Source organism: Rhincodon typus, chromosome 2, assembly GCF_021869965.1.
Source record: "Rhincodon typus isolate 14 chromosome 2, sRhiTyp1.1, whole genome shotgun sequence".
Lineage (NCBI taxonomy): Eukaryota > Metazoa > Chordata > Chondrichthyes > Orectolobiformes > Rhincodontidae > Rhincodon > Rhincodon typus.
In genome coordinates this window covers 31,735,438-31,750,026 of record NC_063333.1, presented here as the reverse complement: position 1 = coordinate 31,750,026, position 14,589 = coordinate 31,735,438, and the positions used below count along the sequence as shown (strand labels likewise).

General features: G+C 40.0%; 1 protein-coding gene across 5 annotated transcripts in view; it reads left to right on the top strand.

Annotated features, from left to right (window-relative positions):
* Positions 1-14,589, top strand: part of svila (supervillin a) — a 165,023-nt gene that overhangs the window by 126,361 nt on the left and 24,073 nt on the right. For 4 of the 5 annotated variants that reach the window (XM_048609398.1, XM_048609389.1, XM_048609403.1 and 1 more), the window contains 5 exons: positions 776-923; positions 3,954-4,099; positions 5,927-6,102; positions 7,057-7,198; positions 12,646-12,922. In XM_048609398.1, the coding sequence (XP_048465355.1) occupies positions 776-923; positions 3,954-4,099; positions 5,927-6,102; positions 7,057-7,198; positions 12,646-12,922 (889 nt within the window). The remainder of the gene's footprint in view (positions 1-775; positions 924-3,953; positions 4,100-5,926; positions 6,103-7,056; positions 7,199-12,645; positions 12,923-14,589) is intronic. The other variant, XM_048609378.1, reaches the window with a different exon arrangement.

Sequence of the window (14,589 nt, the reverse complement as noted above, 5' to 3'; positions counted from 1 at the left end):
GTTAGGGAGGCAGGGACGAGCTGGTACCCTCCTCCCTTCGCCCTTCAGAATCTGTCTGATTTTGTCATAGTTATTGATATTATAGTCACCCAGGAGTTAGAAATGGTGTAAATCCATTTAGCTGTTCCTCTGTAACTATCTAGGTAAATAAGTCCCTATCTTCCATAAACTCTGACTCTAGCTCAGAGCTGTTGACCTCATCGGAGGGTTCCAAAACCAGGGTAGTTGTCCATAAGAAGTTTAAACATCCCAAGCAATTCCCTCATAGTTGGTTCATCAGGACTTCCAAGGAATCCTGATGTGTATCATTCAGGATGTAACTGGCCCTTTTTCACCTTTTGCATCTTCTGGTCAACTCATGAATGATAGTGAACTAGCAATTTTAATTCTGGGGCCAGATTCTGTGTGGAATATAAAAATTGAGAATGCTGACAGTTACACAGTGGATCTGCCAATGATAACTTCAGAAGAAAAAACTTTCTTTTTATCTAATTACCTCTATCTATAGTTTTCTTTTCATCTCCATGTAAAAATATGCTACACAAGGAGAATGAATGAAACATGTTTTAGAGATTATTTTTAGTGCAGCCCTGCATCAAACAAGAAGATTTGTATTTCAAGGTGTGCTGATGAATTAAAAATTAAGCATCCAGATGGTTCAATATAACTGCCTTGTAGATTTATTTCTCGTTCAAATGTTTAAGATAACACTGAAGACGCTAAATAAATATGCTGGATCAAATAATACTGTTTTATAATACCTTCCGGTTTCCAGGCTTCAGAACTGGCAGCATTCATTCAGACTAAAAGAGACCTTGGCTGCAGAGCACCATATGTGGCCACAATAGAAGAAGGAATTAACAGCCATACCAAAACAGCCAAAGAGTTTTGGAGACTCTTAGGTGGACAGTCAAGCTACCAAGGTAATGATAGTAGCTGTGAATTTAAGATTTGAATGCAATTAAAAGTTTCTTTAATCTTACCAAATCTTAAAGATTTATTTCAGAATGGGAACATGAATGTATTTTCCAGAACTTATTGAAAAATTAATAGTAGGAACAGGAGTGAGAATCATTTATGTGACTGTGTTCCAGCAAAAATCATCATGTCACTGTGTGACAAGTTCTACCTCACACTCCCCTTGCAACCCCAGCTCAAAACCTTAAATCTGTGTTATTGTCTATAGTTACTGAGTCATCAACTAATGGGAATAGCTTTGTCTTAATGACCTAATCTAAACCTCTACAACCATTAATCTCTCCTTAATCTCCTTTGCTCTAAGGAGAACAATCCCAGCCTCTCCAGCCTAACCTTGTCAATAGAATCCCCCTTTCCTGGAATAATTCTGATAAATTTCAGCACCCTAAGGACACCACCACTCTGCAAGAGACACTAGAAATGTCTGTTTAAGTTTTTGTTTTAATCAGACATGTTATGATACACTTTCAAGGCAGGAAGGATCCTCTAGCTGGGATCGGGGGAGGGGGGAAGGTGGGACGCCTACCACTGTAACATTATATGTGCTCAAGTAACCATCCAGTCAGTTCTTTCCCACCTAAATGTAGGTATTTTGTTATCAGCCTATTCAGGGATGTTATTACGCACATCTGGAACAAGTGGGACTTGAACCCAGACTTCCTGGTCCAGAGGAAGAAATACTTATCACTGTGCCACAAGAGCCCTCCCACCTATATTTACTTAACCTCGATTTATGCAGTTAAAACAATTACTTGTTGATTTCCTCGCCCCCGATTATTGTTTCCATAGTAGCATTGGATGTTTCGTATCTCCAAATTGTGGCAGAATCATTAATGTTTAAAGGAATCTTGTAGCATAGTGGTTCATCACTACCTCTGAGCCAAGAGGCTCAGCTTCAAGTACCATCTGCTTCAAATTTGTGTCATAACATGTCTGAACAGGTTCATTAAAATAAATAGTGTATTTTCAGATCTATCTTAAAATAGAACTTGGTTTAGTCTTCATATTGTGTTGTGTAAGCAGATTTCAGTTAGTACTTTGCAATAAAGAGACTAAAATTGTATGGAGTTCCAACTTCTGATCATTACAGTGATTTGTAAAGTCAGAATTTGATTCCATCAAGTCAAATAGCCTGCTAGCCCCACTCTCAGGCCTTGCAGTTAATCAGTAATGACTGAATTACTGAAGGGGAACCGACAGTTCGCAAGAATTTTTTTCACACAGGGTGGTCGATGTCTGGCACAGGCTCCCTGAGGTAGAGGTAGAGGTGGAGGCAAGTACAATTTTGTCCTTTAAGAAACATTTGGACTGGTACATGGATGGGATTGGTATGGAGCTATATGGACAAACCTGGCAAATGGGATTAGATTAATTGTGAAAACTGGGCAGCATGGACAAGTTGGGCTAAAGGACCTGTTTCTATGCCGTCAACCTCTGACTGTAAGTCAGTGGCTTCATGAGAGGACAGAAGTGCATATAAACCAGTAAAGAAAAATATACTTCCAATATTTAACCTGTGAGATATCATGGAAAGGACCTTGATTGTAATTCTGAGAAGATTAATGTTGATTTTGCTTAACATTCTGTAAATCTGAAGTTAATTGATTTGAATTTAGCTCACTAAATTCTGCTTCCTTGTAGCGTCTGTGCTTTTCTGCATTCTGGTTATGTTTGGCACCTGTAATAGTAATTGATCCTCTGTTTTACGAAGTGTCCCAATTAGATTGCAACGTGTCAAACAATGTCATTATACTTACAACAACAGAATTATGCTAACTGACTTCTAGTGATGTCCTGGTTTCTCCAGATCTTGGAGCATCACTTGACGCATATAGAATGGAGGTGTTGTACAGTATACTTCTCCCTACTGTCAACATGAGTCTTGTAAAGAGAGGAGAAACCAAAGTCATCTTGTTACAGCAGGATCGTAGAAAATATATTTCAGACATTGTGATTGTATGATTAAATGCATTATTTGATTTGATTAATTATTGTCACATGTACCGAGATATTGTTTGCTAACCAGTCAAGTCGTACCTTACATAAGTACACAAGAGTAATAGAACAGAATATAAAATATAGTGTTACAGCTGCAGAGCAGGTGCAGAGAAAGATAAACTGTAACGTATGAGAGGTCTGTTGAGAAGACTGAAAGCAAGGAAGAAGCTATTCTTGAATCTGTTGGTACGTGTTTTCAAACTTGTGAATCTTCTGCCCAATGGAAGAGGGTGGAAGAAAGTATAACAGGGATGGGAGGAACATTTGATTAAGTTGGCTGCTTTCCCAAGGCAGCGGGAAGTGTAGATGGAGTCAGTGGAAGAAAGGCTGGTTTTCGTGATGGACTGGGCTGCGCTCACAACTCTGTAATTTCATGCTGTCCGCCAAGTTTTGATGAATGTGTACTTGTTGCAATCTGAATAAACTAAGAAAATATTAGTTAGCTCATTTCTGTGGGTTTATGCCTTAAAAATGCAATAGGTAAAACCAGCTTCCTGGTCTTCCCAGCTGAGGGTTTCTAAATGTTAAGTTGCATAAACAGAAAATCATGGGTTGAGGAACACAGAAGCTGAAAATCCCACCTTCATGTATTTCATCTTAGCCCACCTTGTGCAAGTTATTGCTAATACCTCTTGAGCAAGATCCAGTCATTTTTCAATAGATACTCCGTCTTCACAGGAGGTCATGGACCCACTCCTCCTTGTTCATTTCCCCAATTCTGTTTTTATATACAGTTTGTAATGAGCCATCAATTAATGAAACATCGCAGAAAGATTGTCTAAGCGCAGCAAAACCTGGACAACACCCAGGCTTCAACTGAAAAGTGGCCAGTAACATTGACACATGTTGAGGGCATGTGAAGTTTACTGTGGGCAGGAGACTGTAGACAGATAGAGAAAGTAGAGAATTTTACAAGTTCTGAGAATGTACATGCTCATTAGAGAAGTATTTCAAATAAAACTACGTTGCTTTTGCAGGTGCTGGAAACCCAGATGAAGATGAACTGTATGAAAGTGCAATCGTAGAAACCAACTGTATTTATCGCCTAGTAGATGATAAACTAGTCCCTGACGATGACTTCTGGGGAAAGATACCACGGTGCTCTTTACTTAATTCAAAGGATGTAAGTATTTGTCAAATGATGTAATAGAGGAACAGCCTCCAGTAAATGGCTTGGTGAATACACTGCATGGTGAAAGACTGACGGATCAGGGTTTAATCCTGTTTGTACTGAACTAGAATTGTACTTAGTCTCAACCAAGATGCTTACATGGCCATAATGGTCGTGCTGAGGAGAGAGAAGGAAAAAAGGGGACCAGTGCTCCAATTCAGTAACCATGGTTGCATGAATATACATCAGGATGTAACTTGATTGTGATATTTCATACAGTCACCTAATCTATTGGCAGTTACACTCTAACTCACAAGTGAAAAATGGCTACATGCTTGAAGATTGCCAGGACTTGTAGAATCAAATCTCTGAGTTATTGCATTTTGTGGACAAAGATGGTGGATGTGGGCAAAAGGACAAAGAGAAATAATAGTATAAAAGAAGGCCTAGAGCAAGAGATGTTTGCACTCAGCTCAAGATAATTCTCTTTGTTTTAAAGTCAATGACTTATTTTTTATTTGCATTAGAGGTAGCAGTTGCCATCCCTGAAATAAATTAATAAACCAGATGGATTTTTCAATAATCCAATGGCTTGCATGGTCATGTTCATAGAATCCCTACAATGTGGAAGCAAGCCCTTCGGACCAACAAGTCCACACCGACCCACGCAGCATCCCACCCAGATCCATCCACCTATAACCCACCTAGTCTACACTTCCCTGAACACTATGGGCAATTTAGCATGGCCAATCCACTTAGCCTACACATCTTTCGACTGCAGGAGGAAACCGGAGTACCCGGAGGAAACCCACGCAGACACAGGGAGAATGTGCAAACTCCACATAGCCAGTTGTCTGAGGGTGGAATCGAACCCAGGTCCCTGGCACTGTGAGGCAGCTGTGCTAACCACTGAGCTACTGTGCTGCCCTATGTTCTGCTGCTACAGACTGTTACTCCAAGATTTGAACCCATGATCTCTGGCTTTACTACTCTTGCACTATAACTCACAAGTTACTTTAATCAGATACAGACATCTGTAACTTGCCTTCTCTTGGCATCTCTTAGCACCCCCAAAAGACTCTGGTTGTTTGCAGAAGTGTCAGAGTTTGGGGAAGGTGGCCGGTGGGGTGGAGCATGGCAGAATTCAAAGCAGGAGATTTTAGGAAAGTGACTCAATGCTTGGTCAGAAACATTTATTGTAAAGGGAAGAGATGTAAAGAGGAAATTCCTAAACATAAGCACAGATGGTTGAAGACACTAAGACTTTTTAAAAAAAACCTTACAAAATATTGTTGCGTGTTGTTCTGGTCTAAGGGGTTTGTTTTTTTTCCCTACTGATTTTCTCATACCTTAATAACCAGAGAACAGAAAGCTGACTTCCATCTGCCAGTGTTGTTCTTGCTGTTGCCTGTGAAAATAACTGGCTCAACGTGACTGCATGCACACTAACCACCTGCAAAGTGATTGTTCCTCCGGTGTGAAATTCAACCATCAAATATCAAAGGGTTGTTTTGCTGGCATTTGAGGAAAGGGGTGCATCTCATTTAAGCTATACATGAGCATTTGCTGTGTTGGAGTTAAGCTCTCTATCAGGACTTGCTTAATAATGAGAATCTTGGCTGATTCCTCTTCTTGTTTTCACCCACAAACAGACAGGTGACACTGAAATAAATTTATGTCCATCTGCTGTCCTGTTGGAGTCAAATAATTGACCACAAATCAGTGACTGAACTAGAGATAATAACATGATTGTACTTCTTGATTAGTATCTTTTCTGATTAGTTATATTGCAAATAAACTTGCATGCAATTTTTTGAAGTTGTGGAGTATTTTTCATAGGTGCTGGTGTTCGATTTTGGCAGTGAAGTGTACGTGTGGCATGGAAAAGAGGTCACACTAGCACAGCGAAAAGTAGCATTCCAGTTGGCAAAACATTTGTGGAATGGTACATTTGACTACACAAACTGCGACATCAACCCTTTAGATCCAGGCGAATGCAATCCGCTGATACCAAGGTAACTTTGGTTTACACTATCAGTTTACAGCATGCAACGAATGTAACTAACTATAAAACTGGCCCAACACTAAAGTCCCCCCACCGCACCTGACTACCCTGAGCTGACCCCTTAGCATCCACACCGACACTTTTCCACTCTACCCTCTCTCAGCTGCCACCTTAACCTTCTCACCCACTTACCTTGTGCACTTACCTTCTCCCTATCAAAAAGACTTGAGATATTTAATTCCTGTAGTACAGCAGTTACTGCTGTAAAACAGTGATTGTGGTTTGGCCTCCTGCACTGATCCTGAGCTGCACTATGAGGCTTCAAGATCTGCTCTGTGCTTCTGGAGAGGCCCAAATCAGACATTCAGGCCAGAAATACAGACTGTCAGAGCAGTGTAACAATCCAACTGTGACTGCCATTCATTTGACCCATAGAAAAGTGTATGTATTCTTGTCAGGATGTTTTTTTTTCAATTAAAAACTTAGATTTCTCTGGTAGCAATGAAATTAATCACTAACAGTGAAGTTTCTCAAGTGGGCAGCTCTGGTTAATGCCAAGCAGACAACAAACACACACCCCCTCCACTCACCAACCCAACCCCAGCATTGTTTTCGGTTGAACTACTATGAGAAGCACAGGCACCTCCAGTGCAGGCCACTAGACTGAAATATTTACTTAAGGATCTTTACAGTGATAATGAAATGATGATGAGCACCTTGTAAAAGTACCATTTTATTCCATTAAATAGATGGTGTACCTTTGAATGTGCCGGTGTCAGTATATAGCTTCGCTGTTAACAAATATGAAAGTACTATTTATTACGTTGAGCAGTAATTGTAAAGGCACAAATTCTTTTATCTAGTTCTTTGGCCAAGATTCCACTTTGAACAATATGTCATGTGTTAAGATGTCAGGTGCCAAGTGTTAATCCTAACCAGCTGCTTGCTTTTTTTTCACGTGTAGGAAAGGTCAAGGTCGTCCTGATTGGGCAATTTTTGGCAGGCTGACCGAGCACAATGAAACTATTTTGTTTAAGGAAAAGTTCCTGGACTGGCTAGATTCAAAGAAGCCCTCACCAAAAACTGGAGTTGAAGAGGAACAGAAGGTGCAATTCTTTTGATTACCATATTCGGGAAGCAAAAACGTTAATCCTTTCTGCCTGCAAAAACACCAATAGTCATGTGTAATGCCTGATAAAGTGAGGGAATTGAATATTTTAGACCTGTCTGCTGATCTGCTTTTGATCAAAATTTTCAGTCATATCAGAGTTTCCCATACACCATTTTACTTGAGATTTACTTGAGCTGTATGCTTTACGAGGTTTCCTCTAATCTATCAATAATTTTAACAATCCTAATGGCACATGAGTCAAAATCATTCAGTTAATGGACAATACTCGATTTACTGCCTTTGTTTGTTATTATTTGATTGCCTTAAACAAGCAGAATCCATTGATGTCAGTGTCATAGGAACACAAGATTTGATATGGACTACATCATCTTTCAGAAATAGGCCAGTCGACCCATTTTATCTATAATGTAACATCCAAGTATTCACTGATTTTAAATTACAGTAGCAAATAGCTTTAGAAATTTTGTAAGAAGGTGAGAGCGAATTGGACCCTAATTTGTTTGAAAAGAAGTAATATATCTTAGTTGTGATTGTTGGAAAGAGGATGGAAATATCTGACCAACCAGCCACTTTTTCTGCCCTACCCTACTAACAGTGAATGTTTGGATTTCGGTGAACTGGATTGGCATGTTCCCTCTATCCCACTGTGTGATATATATGAACTCTTACATAGCACTTGTGTAAGAAAAAATGTAATAATCATTAAAGATCATGGAGACAATGTAGATACAAACAATCAGATCTAAGCTCTGTAGTCTGCCACATCCATTCTTGAATAGCAGTGAGCAATTAAACAACAGGAGGAAGAGACTCCACAAATATCCTCATTTTCAGTGACTGGAGTTGGGAGGAGAAATGTCTCCAGCACATCAGTGCGAAGATATCGCTAAAGCATTTGAAACTGTCTTCAGGCAGAGGTGCCGAGTGGATGATCCATCTCTCCCTCCTCCTGAGGTCCGCAGCACCACAGATCCCACTCTTCAGCCAATTCGATTCACATCACATGATATCAAGAAATGGCTGTAAACTCTGGATGCTGCAAGTACTACGGATCCAGACAACATACTGGCTGTAGTACTGAACAGGTAAATCCAGAACTAGCCACACCCCTTGCCTAACATTTCTGGTACAGCTGTAACACTGGTATCTGCTCAACGATATGGAAAATGACACGACTATGTTCTGTCCACAAAAAGCAAATTCAACTCATGAAATTACTCTCAATCAACAGCACTGTGACAGAAGGGTCCTGGGATAGTACTATTGCACTTATTCAGCAATAACCTGCTCACTGATGCTCAGTTTGTATTCGTCCAGGGCCACTCAGCTCCTGACCTCATAACTGCCTTGGTCCAAGCATGGACAAAAGAGCTGGTCGACAGAGATGAGGCGAGAGTGACTGCCCTTGATATCAAGGCAACATTTAACCGAGTGTGGGAACAAGGATCCCTAGCAAAATTAATATCTTTAGGAAATGGGGAGAAACTTTCCTCTGATTAGAGTTATGCCTTATGCAAAGAAAGATTGTTGGAGGTGAGTCATCTCAGACCCACTTCATCTCTGCAGGACTTCTTTGGGGTAGTGGCCTCGGCCCAACCATACTCAACTGCTTCATCAGCAACCTTCCCTCCATTATAAGGTCAGAAGTGGGGATGTTTGCTGACAATTGCATAGTATCAAAGTTGTTCATGACTTCTCAGGTACTGAAGCAGTCCATGTCCAAATTTAGTAAGACTTGGACAACATCTGATTTAGATCGATAAGCAGCAAGTAACATGTATGCTACATAAGTGCCAGGCAATAACCACTGCCAACTAGATTCTCTCTTGATCTCCCCTTGATATTCAATGGCATCGCTACCATTGTTATCCACTTTATTAACATCCGAGGAGGTTACCATTATCCAGAAATTGAACTACGCCAGCCATATGAGTACTGAAGCTACAAGAGCAGGTCAGAGGCTGGGAATTCAAGGTAAGAACCTTGCCTCCTGATTCTCCAAAATCTGACCATTCTTTAAAAGCACAAGTCAGTGATGTGAAAGAATACTCTCCACCTTCCTGGACAGATGCTACTTTAACACCATTCATTCCTTAAACGTCCACACTCTCCACCATTAGTGTAATGTAACAGCAGTATGTGTCATCGTTAGATGCCCTGCAGCAACTCACCAAGACTGCCTTGAAAGTACCTTCCAGACCTGTGACCTCTACCATGCAGAAGGACAAAGGCAGCAGACGCATGGGAATGCTACCACCTGCAAGTTCCCTTCCAAGACATGTCCATAGATCATTGAAGGCAGCAAGACAGGTAGATAAGGTGGTCAATAAGGCATTTGAGATACTTCCCTTCATTAGTCAAGGCATTGAGTTCAAGAGCAAGGAGGTTATGTTGGAGCTGTATATAATGTCAATTAGGCCACAGCTGGAGTACTGTGCAGTTCTGGTCATACTACCCTTTGATTGCACAGGTTAGGGTGCAGAGGAGATTCAGTAGGATGTTGCCTGGGCTAGAGTAATTCAGCTATGAAGACAGACTGTTAGGCTGGGGTTGTTTTATTTCGAGCAAAGAAGGCTGAGGGAGGACCTGATTGAAGAGTACAAAATTCTGAGGAGCATAAAATATGAGCCAAACTCAGGCAAATTAGACTAGTTCAGTTTAGCAAACCTGGTCAGCATGGAGGGTTTGGGCCAAAGGGTCTCTTTCTGTGCTCTGACTCTATGATACGACGATTAGGGAGAAACCATTCTCCTTATTAAAGGAGTCATTGATGAAGGGGCACAGTTTAAGGCAAAGAGCTAAGATTAGAGGGGACTTGAGGAAAGAAAATTTCACCTAGAGAGTTGTAGGTTTCTGGAACTCCCAGCCTAAAGGGTGAAGGAGGTTGGAACCCTCGAAACATTTAAAGACTATTTAGATGAACACTTGAAATGCCATAGTCTTGTGAGCTATGGCCTAGTGCTGGAAAATGGGATTAGAATAGATGGATGTTTGATGACCATCACAGATATGAGGGCATCTTTTCATGCTGTAAAATCTCTGACTCCCTAAGGCCCATGCCATCCTGACTTGGAACTTTATCATTGTTTCTTCACTGTCACTGGTTCAGAATCCATGAACTGCCTTTATAACAGCACAATGGGTGCACCTATTGAAGAAGACTACTCACCAACACCTTCTCCAGTGCACTTAATAATCGCTGTTTTAGCCAGTGATACCCACATCATGTGAAAGAATAAAGTTTTTTAAAAAGTGTGTATAAATTTTCAGAAGCAATGTAATACAAGCCTCACAGGAGACATTATGCATGCATTTGAAATTTACGAGATTGATGGGTTAATGAATATCACTTTAATTCTTAAGTGGTTGGAGTGGTGGATGTGTAGAGTCAATTATTACATCTCCATTATTTTTAGTATTTTAAGAGAAAAAAACATATAAAATAATGCATCTTTGGAGAAAAAAAGAGAGAATCAAAATGTTTGCTGGCTGTAGTTAGGAAGAGATGGAGGGATTTAAAATATAAGTCCTTAATGTGAGTGCCTATAGATCAAGCCATACAACAGCTGTTCAAATTTGTGGCTTTTAGAAATATGATCAAAAATTTTAAGAGCCAAAAGATCGTGATACATTTATGTTGAATACTGTATGCGACTTGGGTACTTTGCTACCAGAATCAACTTATGAAGTGTAATCACTGTTGTAATGTAAGAATTGCAGCAGCTAATTTGAGAACAGCAAAATCTCTCAAACAACTGTTCTAGCAGCTTTGTTTGAGTGAAAAATATTGGCAGTACAACAAGAAGAATTCAACCACTCCTGCATCCAAGAAGGACAAGTCCATTTAACATCTGCTCTAAAAGATGACTCTTCTGAAAGTGCACCAATCCCTCAATATAGAAAATACACTAATTTTGTGATATCAGTGACCTGTTACTGTAGTAATAAGGAAGATATAGCTATCACTTTTTAAAGGTATGTAATATGATTATTTGCATTAAGTCCCAACCTAATTCATTATTTTTCCACTTATTGGAAGTGTAGTCTGACTTGGTTCATGATTTTACTAGTCTGTATACTCCATAGGATATGTGGCATAGAAGTAGGCCATTCCCATTCGACCCACCCAGTCCAGGCCAATGTTTATGCTGCATTTGAGCCTCTTCTCAGATTCATTTAAATGTAACCCTGTTCCATTCTCCTTCAAATACTTGTTGAGGTTCCCCCTAAATTCATCTATGCTATTCACTTCAACCATTTTGTAACAGCATGTTCTTTATTCTCATTACTCTGCATGAAAAGCTTTCTTCTGAAGGCCCTATTAAAATGCTTATGACAATCTTGTACTGATGGCTACTAGTGGAAACACTTACTACAAGAGGAAAATTTTCTCTGTATGCACTCTTATCAAAATCTACCATAATTGTCAATACCATAATAGATCACCTTTCCTTGTCTTTCTTGATTAAGGAAAGAAACCGAGCCTATTAATCTTTCCTGATGCATATGCATACTCATTTCTTAAGTATTTGTTGCACCTTCTCCAGTGCCTGCAATACGGCAATCAGAACTGGAGACAGTATCTTTCAAGAAGATTAAGTGTGGACTAACCAAGGTTCAGTATAAGTTTAACACAATGTTTGTACTTTTTGATTCCGTCCTTCTATAAATAAAGCTTAGCATTTGATTTGCTTTTTTAATGGTCTTGCAGACGTGAAGCAACTTTCAATGATGAGTGTATTTTAACACCGAGATCCTGTTGTTCCTCTGCCCCACCTACAGAGTACACCTGTGAACATCAGGGGGAGAGTGAATGAATGATGGTGGATACTTTTTTATTAGTTGAAACCAAAGCAACAGAATCCAGCACTGTAGCAGTATTATGTTACTGTAGGATTAATACCAAGCCTCTAACAGTTTATTATTTTAAATCTACAAAAGTTCTAGCTAGACTTTTTTTATATCCCATCAGTGTGAAGCTGGTGAGAATTAGATTTTCATTCATGCACTCAATTCTGGTGGCGAGATGAATTAAACTCTTGACAGACTGTTTGTTTTTGTTTCCTTCAGTATTGCTCTGGTTGTTTCCATTGTGGATTAGCTATAACTGAAAGTGTTCAAGTGGTGTGTGATTATTTCCTACCTAACTCCAGGAATCAGTCACAAATTCTACCTTATTTGTAGCTTGAAAATGACACACAATCTATTACAAAGAAAATTAACTTGTGAAACCAAAATCATTCTCTGAACTGCTTTGGGAAGTGTACATTTGGGAAAGAAAAGGATTGGATTTCATCCCTTTCAAGATTTCCTTGAAATCAACTATTGGTCTTTTTTATTAAAGTGCAATTTGAGACTCAAATTTTGTTAACTGTTTAAATTAAATTTGCATACAACTTACGCTCATTTATTGTCTTGTAGCAGGAGTATGGAAATGATCTTAAACCATATGATGTCACCCTGATGATTCCTCAGTCTGTAGCCCCTGTTGGGACGACACTAGATGGGTTAAATATCGGACGTGGCTATGGAATAGTAGAGGGAGAAGATGGAAGGCAGTTTGAGATCACCAGCCTCTCAGTTGATGTATGGCACATACTTGAATTTGACTATAGTAGATTGCCCAAGCAGAGCATTGGGCAGTTTCATGAAGGCGATACCTACGTGGTGAAGTCAAAGTACCTGGTCAGCACCACAGGTTAGTGTCTATGGTATGAAATTAAAGTATTTGATACAGGTTCTAAAACTAAACCAAATAGAAATGATACTTAGAGTCTTAACAGAGCAAGGCTAAAAGTCTTGTAACTTCTATTTTGCTTATATTGCTGGAATGTATAATTCCAAAATGCTGTGACATTTAGATGTACACCAAATGAGGGTACAGAATGGAGGTGTATAGTGCATGTGAGTCACAAGGCTGAGAGGCCTGAGTCATGGAGTCTTGGTTAATCTTATGGCTGGGTTTCACTTAAATAAATATTCACAGAGTTCCACCCAACTCCACTGCTTGGCCATGGCCAAAAGGAAACAGAAATTTGGCTGCAGAACAGGAGCTGAGTTGGAGATGCTGGGACGGGTCAGGCTTAGAGAAATACTCTTAGTCCTGGCCCAAAATCAAATGCAACGGTAATTTTTTTTAAACTGAACCACCTGTACTCTGCTGGGGTCACAATCCTATCCTGTTCAAGTTTCTAATGATCATTGCAGTAGCATCCTGAGACCATTGAAACTGTGGTCTTCAGATTTGAAGGAAGACTCTTCTCTTTCCTTGTGAGAATTTCCTCCTCCATTCACCCTTCCCTGATCTCACACCTGCATGTTCAAAAGTGGAGTTAGGATCAGTCTTGGCCGGAAGGCAACAGGATCAGGCTTCATTATAACTGCCCTTGCCTGGTTCCTACCAGCGAATTAAAATCATGCCAGATAGTTATTTGTTTTTAGCCAGTTCAGCATTCATTGGTACATATGGAAAATAAAGGAATAAGTGAATAAAATTTTATTCCCACCAAAACCACCTGTTTTAAACAACTCTCATGAACGTATATTAATTTGGTTATATATTTCCAACATTTTCTGTGGGATTTGTTTTCAGATTTCTCACATCTGCAGTATTTTAGTTCTGTAATGATAAACGCCTATATGAAATAGTATTATTGAATGTAGTGGGACTTCTTCACAGTCAATGTTTCAGCAGAACAAAGCTAGGTCTCTGAAAATTTGTGTACACATGGTATTCTTAGTTAATTCCAAGGTAGTGTATTTACAATAACAGTGATTGACACCTGTATAACATAAGTAGAAATTCAGGCAAATGTGCAACAGGCTCCTGGTTAATTAGCCCTTTCCATCACTGACACTCAGTAGCAGCAGTATGTATCTACAACTATACTATTGTGATTCACCAAAGATCCTCAGACAGCACCTTCCAAACCCACAAACACTTCCCACTATAATGACAAGGGCAGCAGATACATGGGAACACTACCAACCAGCAAGTTCCCCTCCCAGGCACTCACTTGGGAGAATATCACCATTCCCTTCAGTGTCGGTGGGTCAAAATTTTGGAATCCCCTCCCTAATGGCATTGTGGGCCAACCTACAGCACATGGACTGCAGCAGTTCAAGAGGGCAGCTCACCACCACCTTCTCAAGGGCGACTAGGGATGGGTAATAAATGCTGGCCCACCCAGCAACACCACTTCCCACAAGTGAATTAGAAAAAACATTTTGCCCTATTATTGAAGCCACATCCAAAGCATCTCTAAGCACAGAGATATTAAGAACTGCTGATGCTGGAGTCAGAGATAACACAGTGTGGAGCCGGAGGAACACAGCAGGCCAGGCAGCATCAGAGGAGCAGGAAAG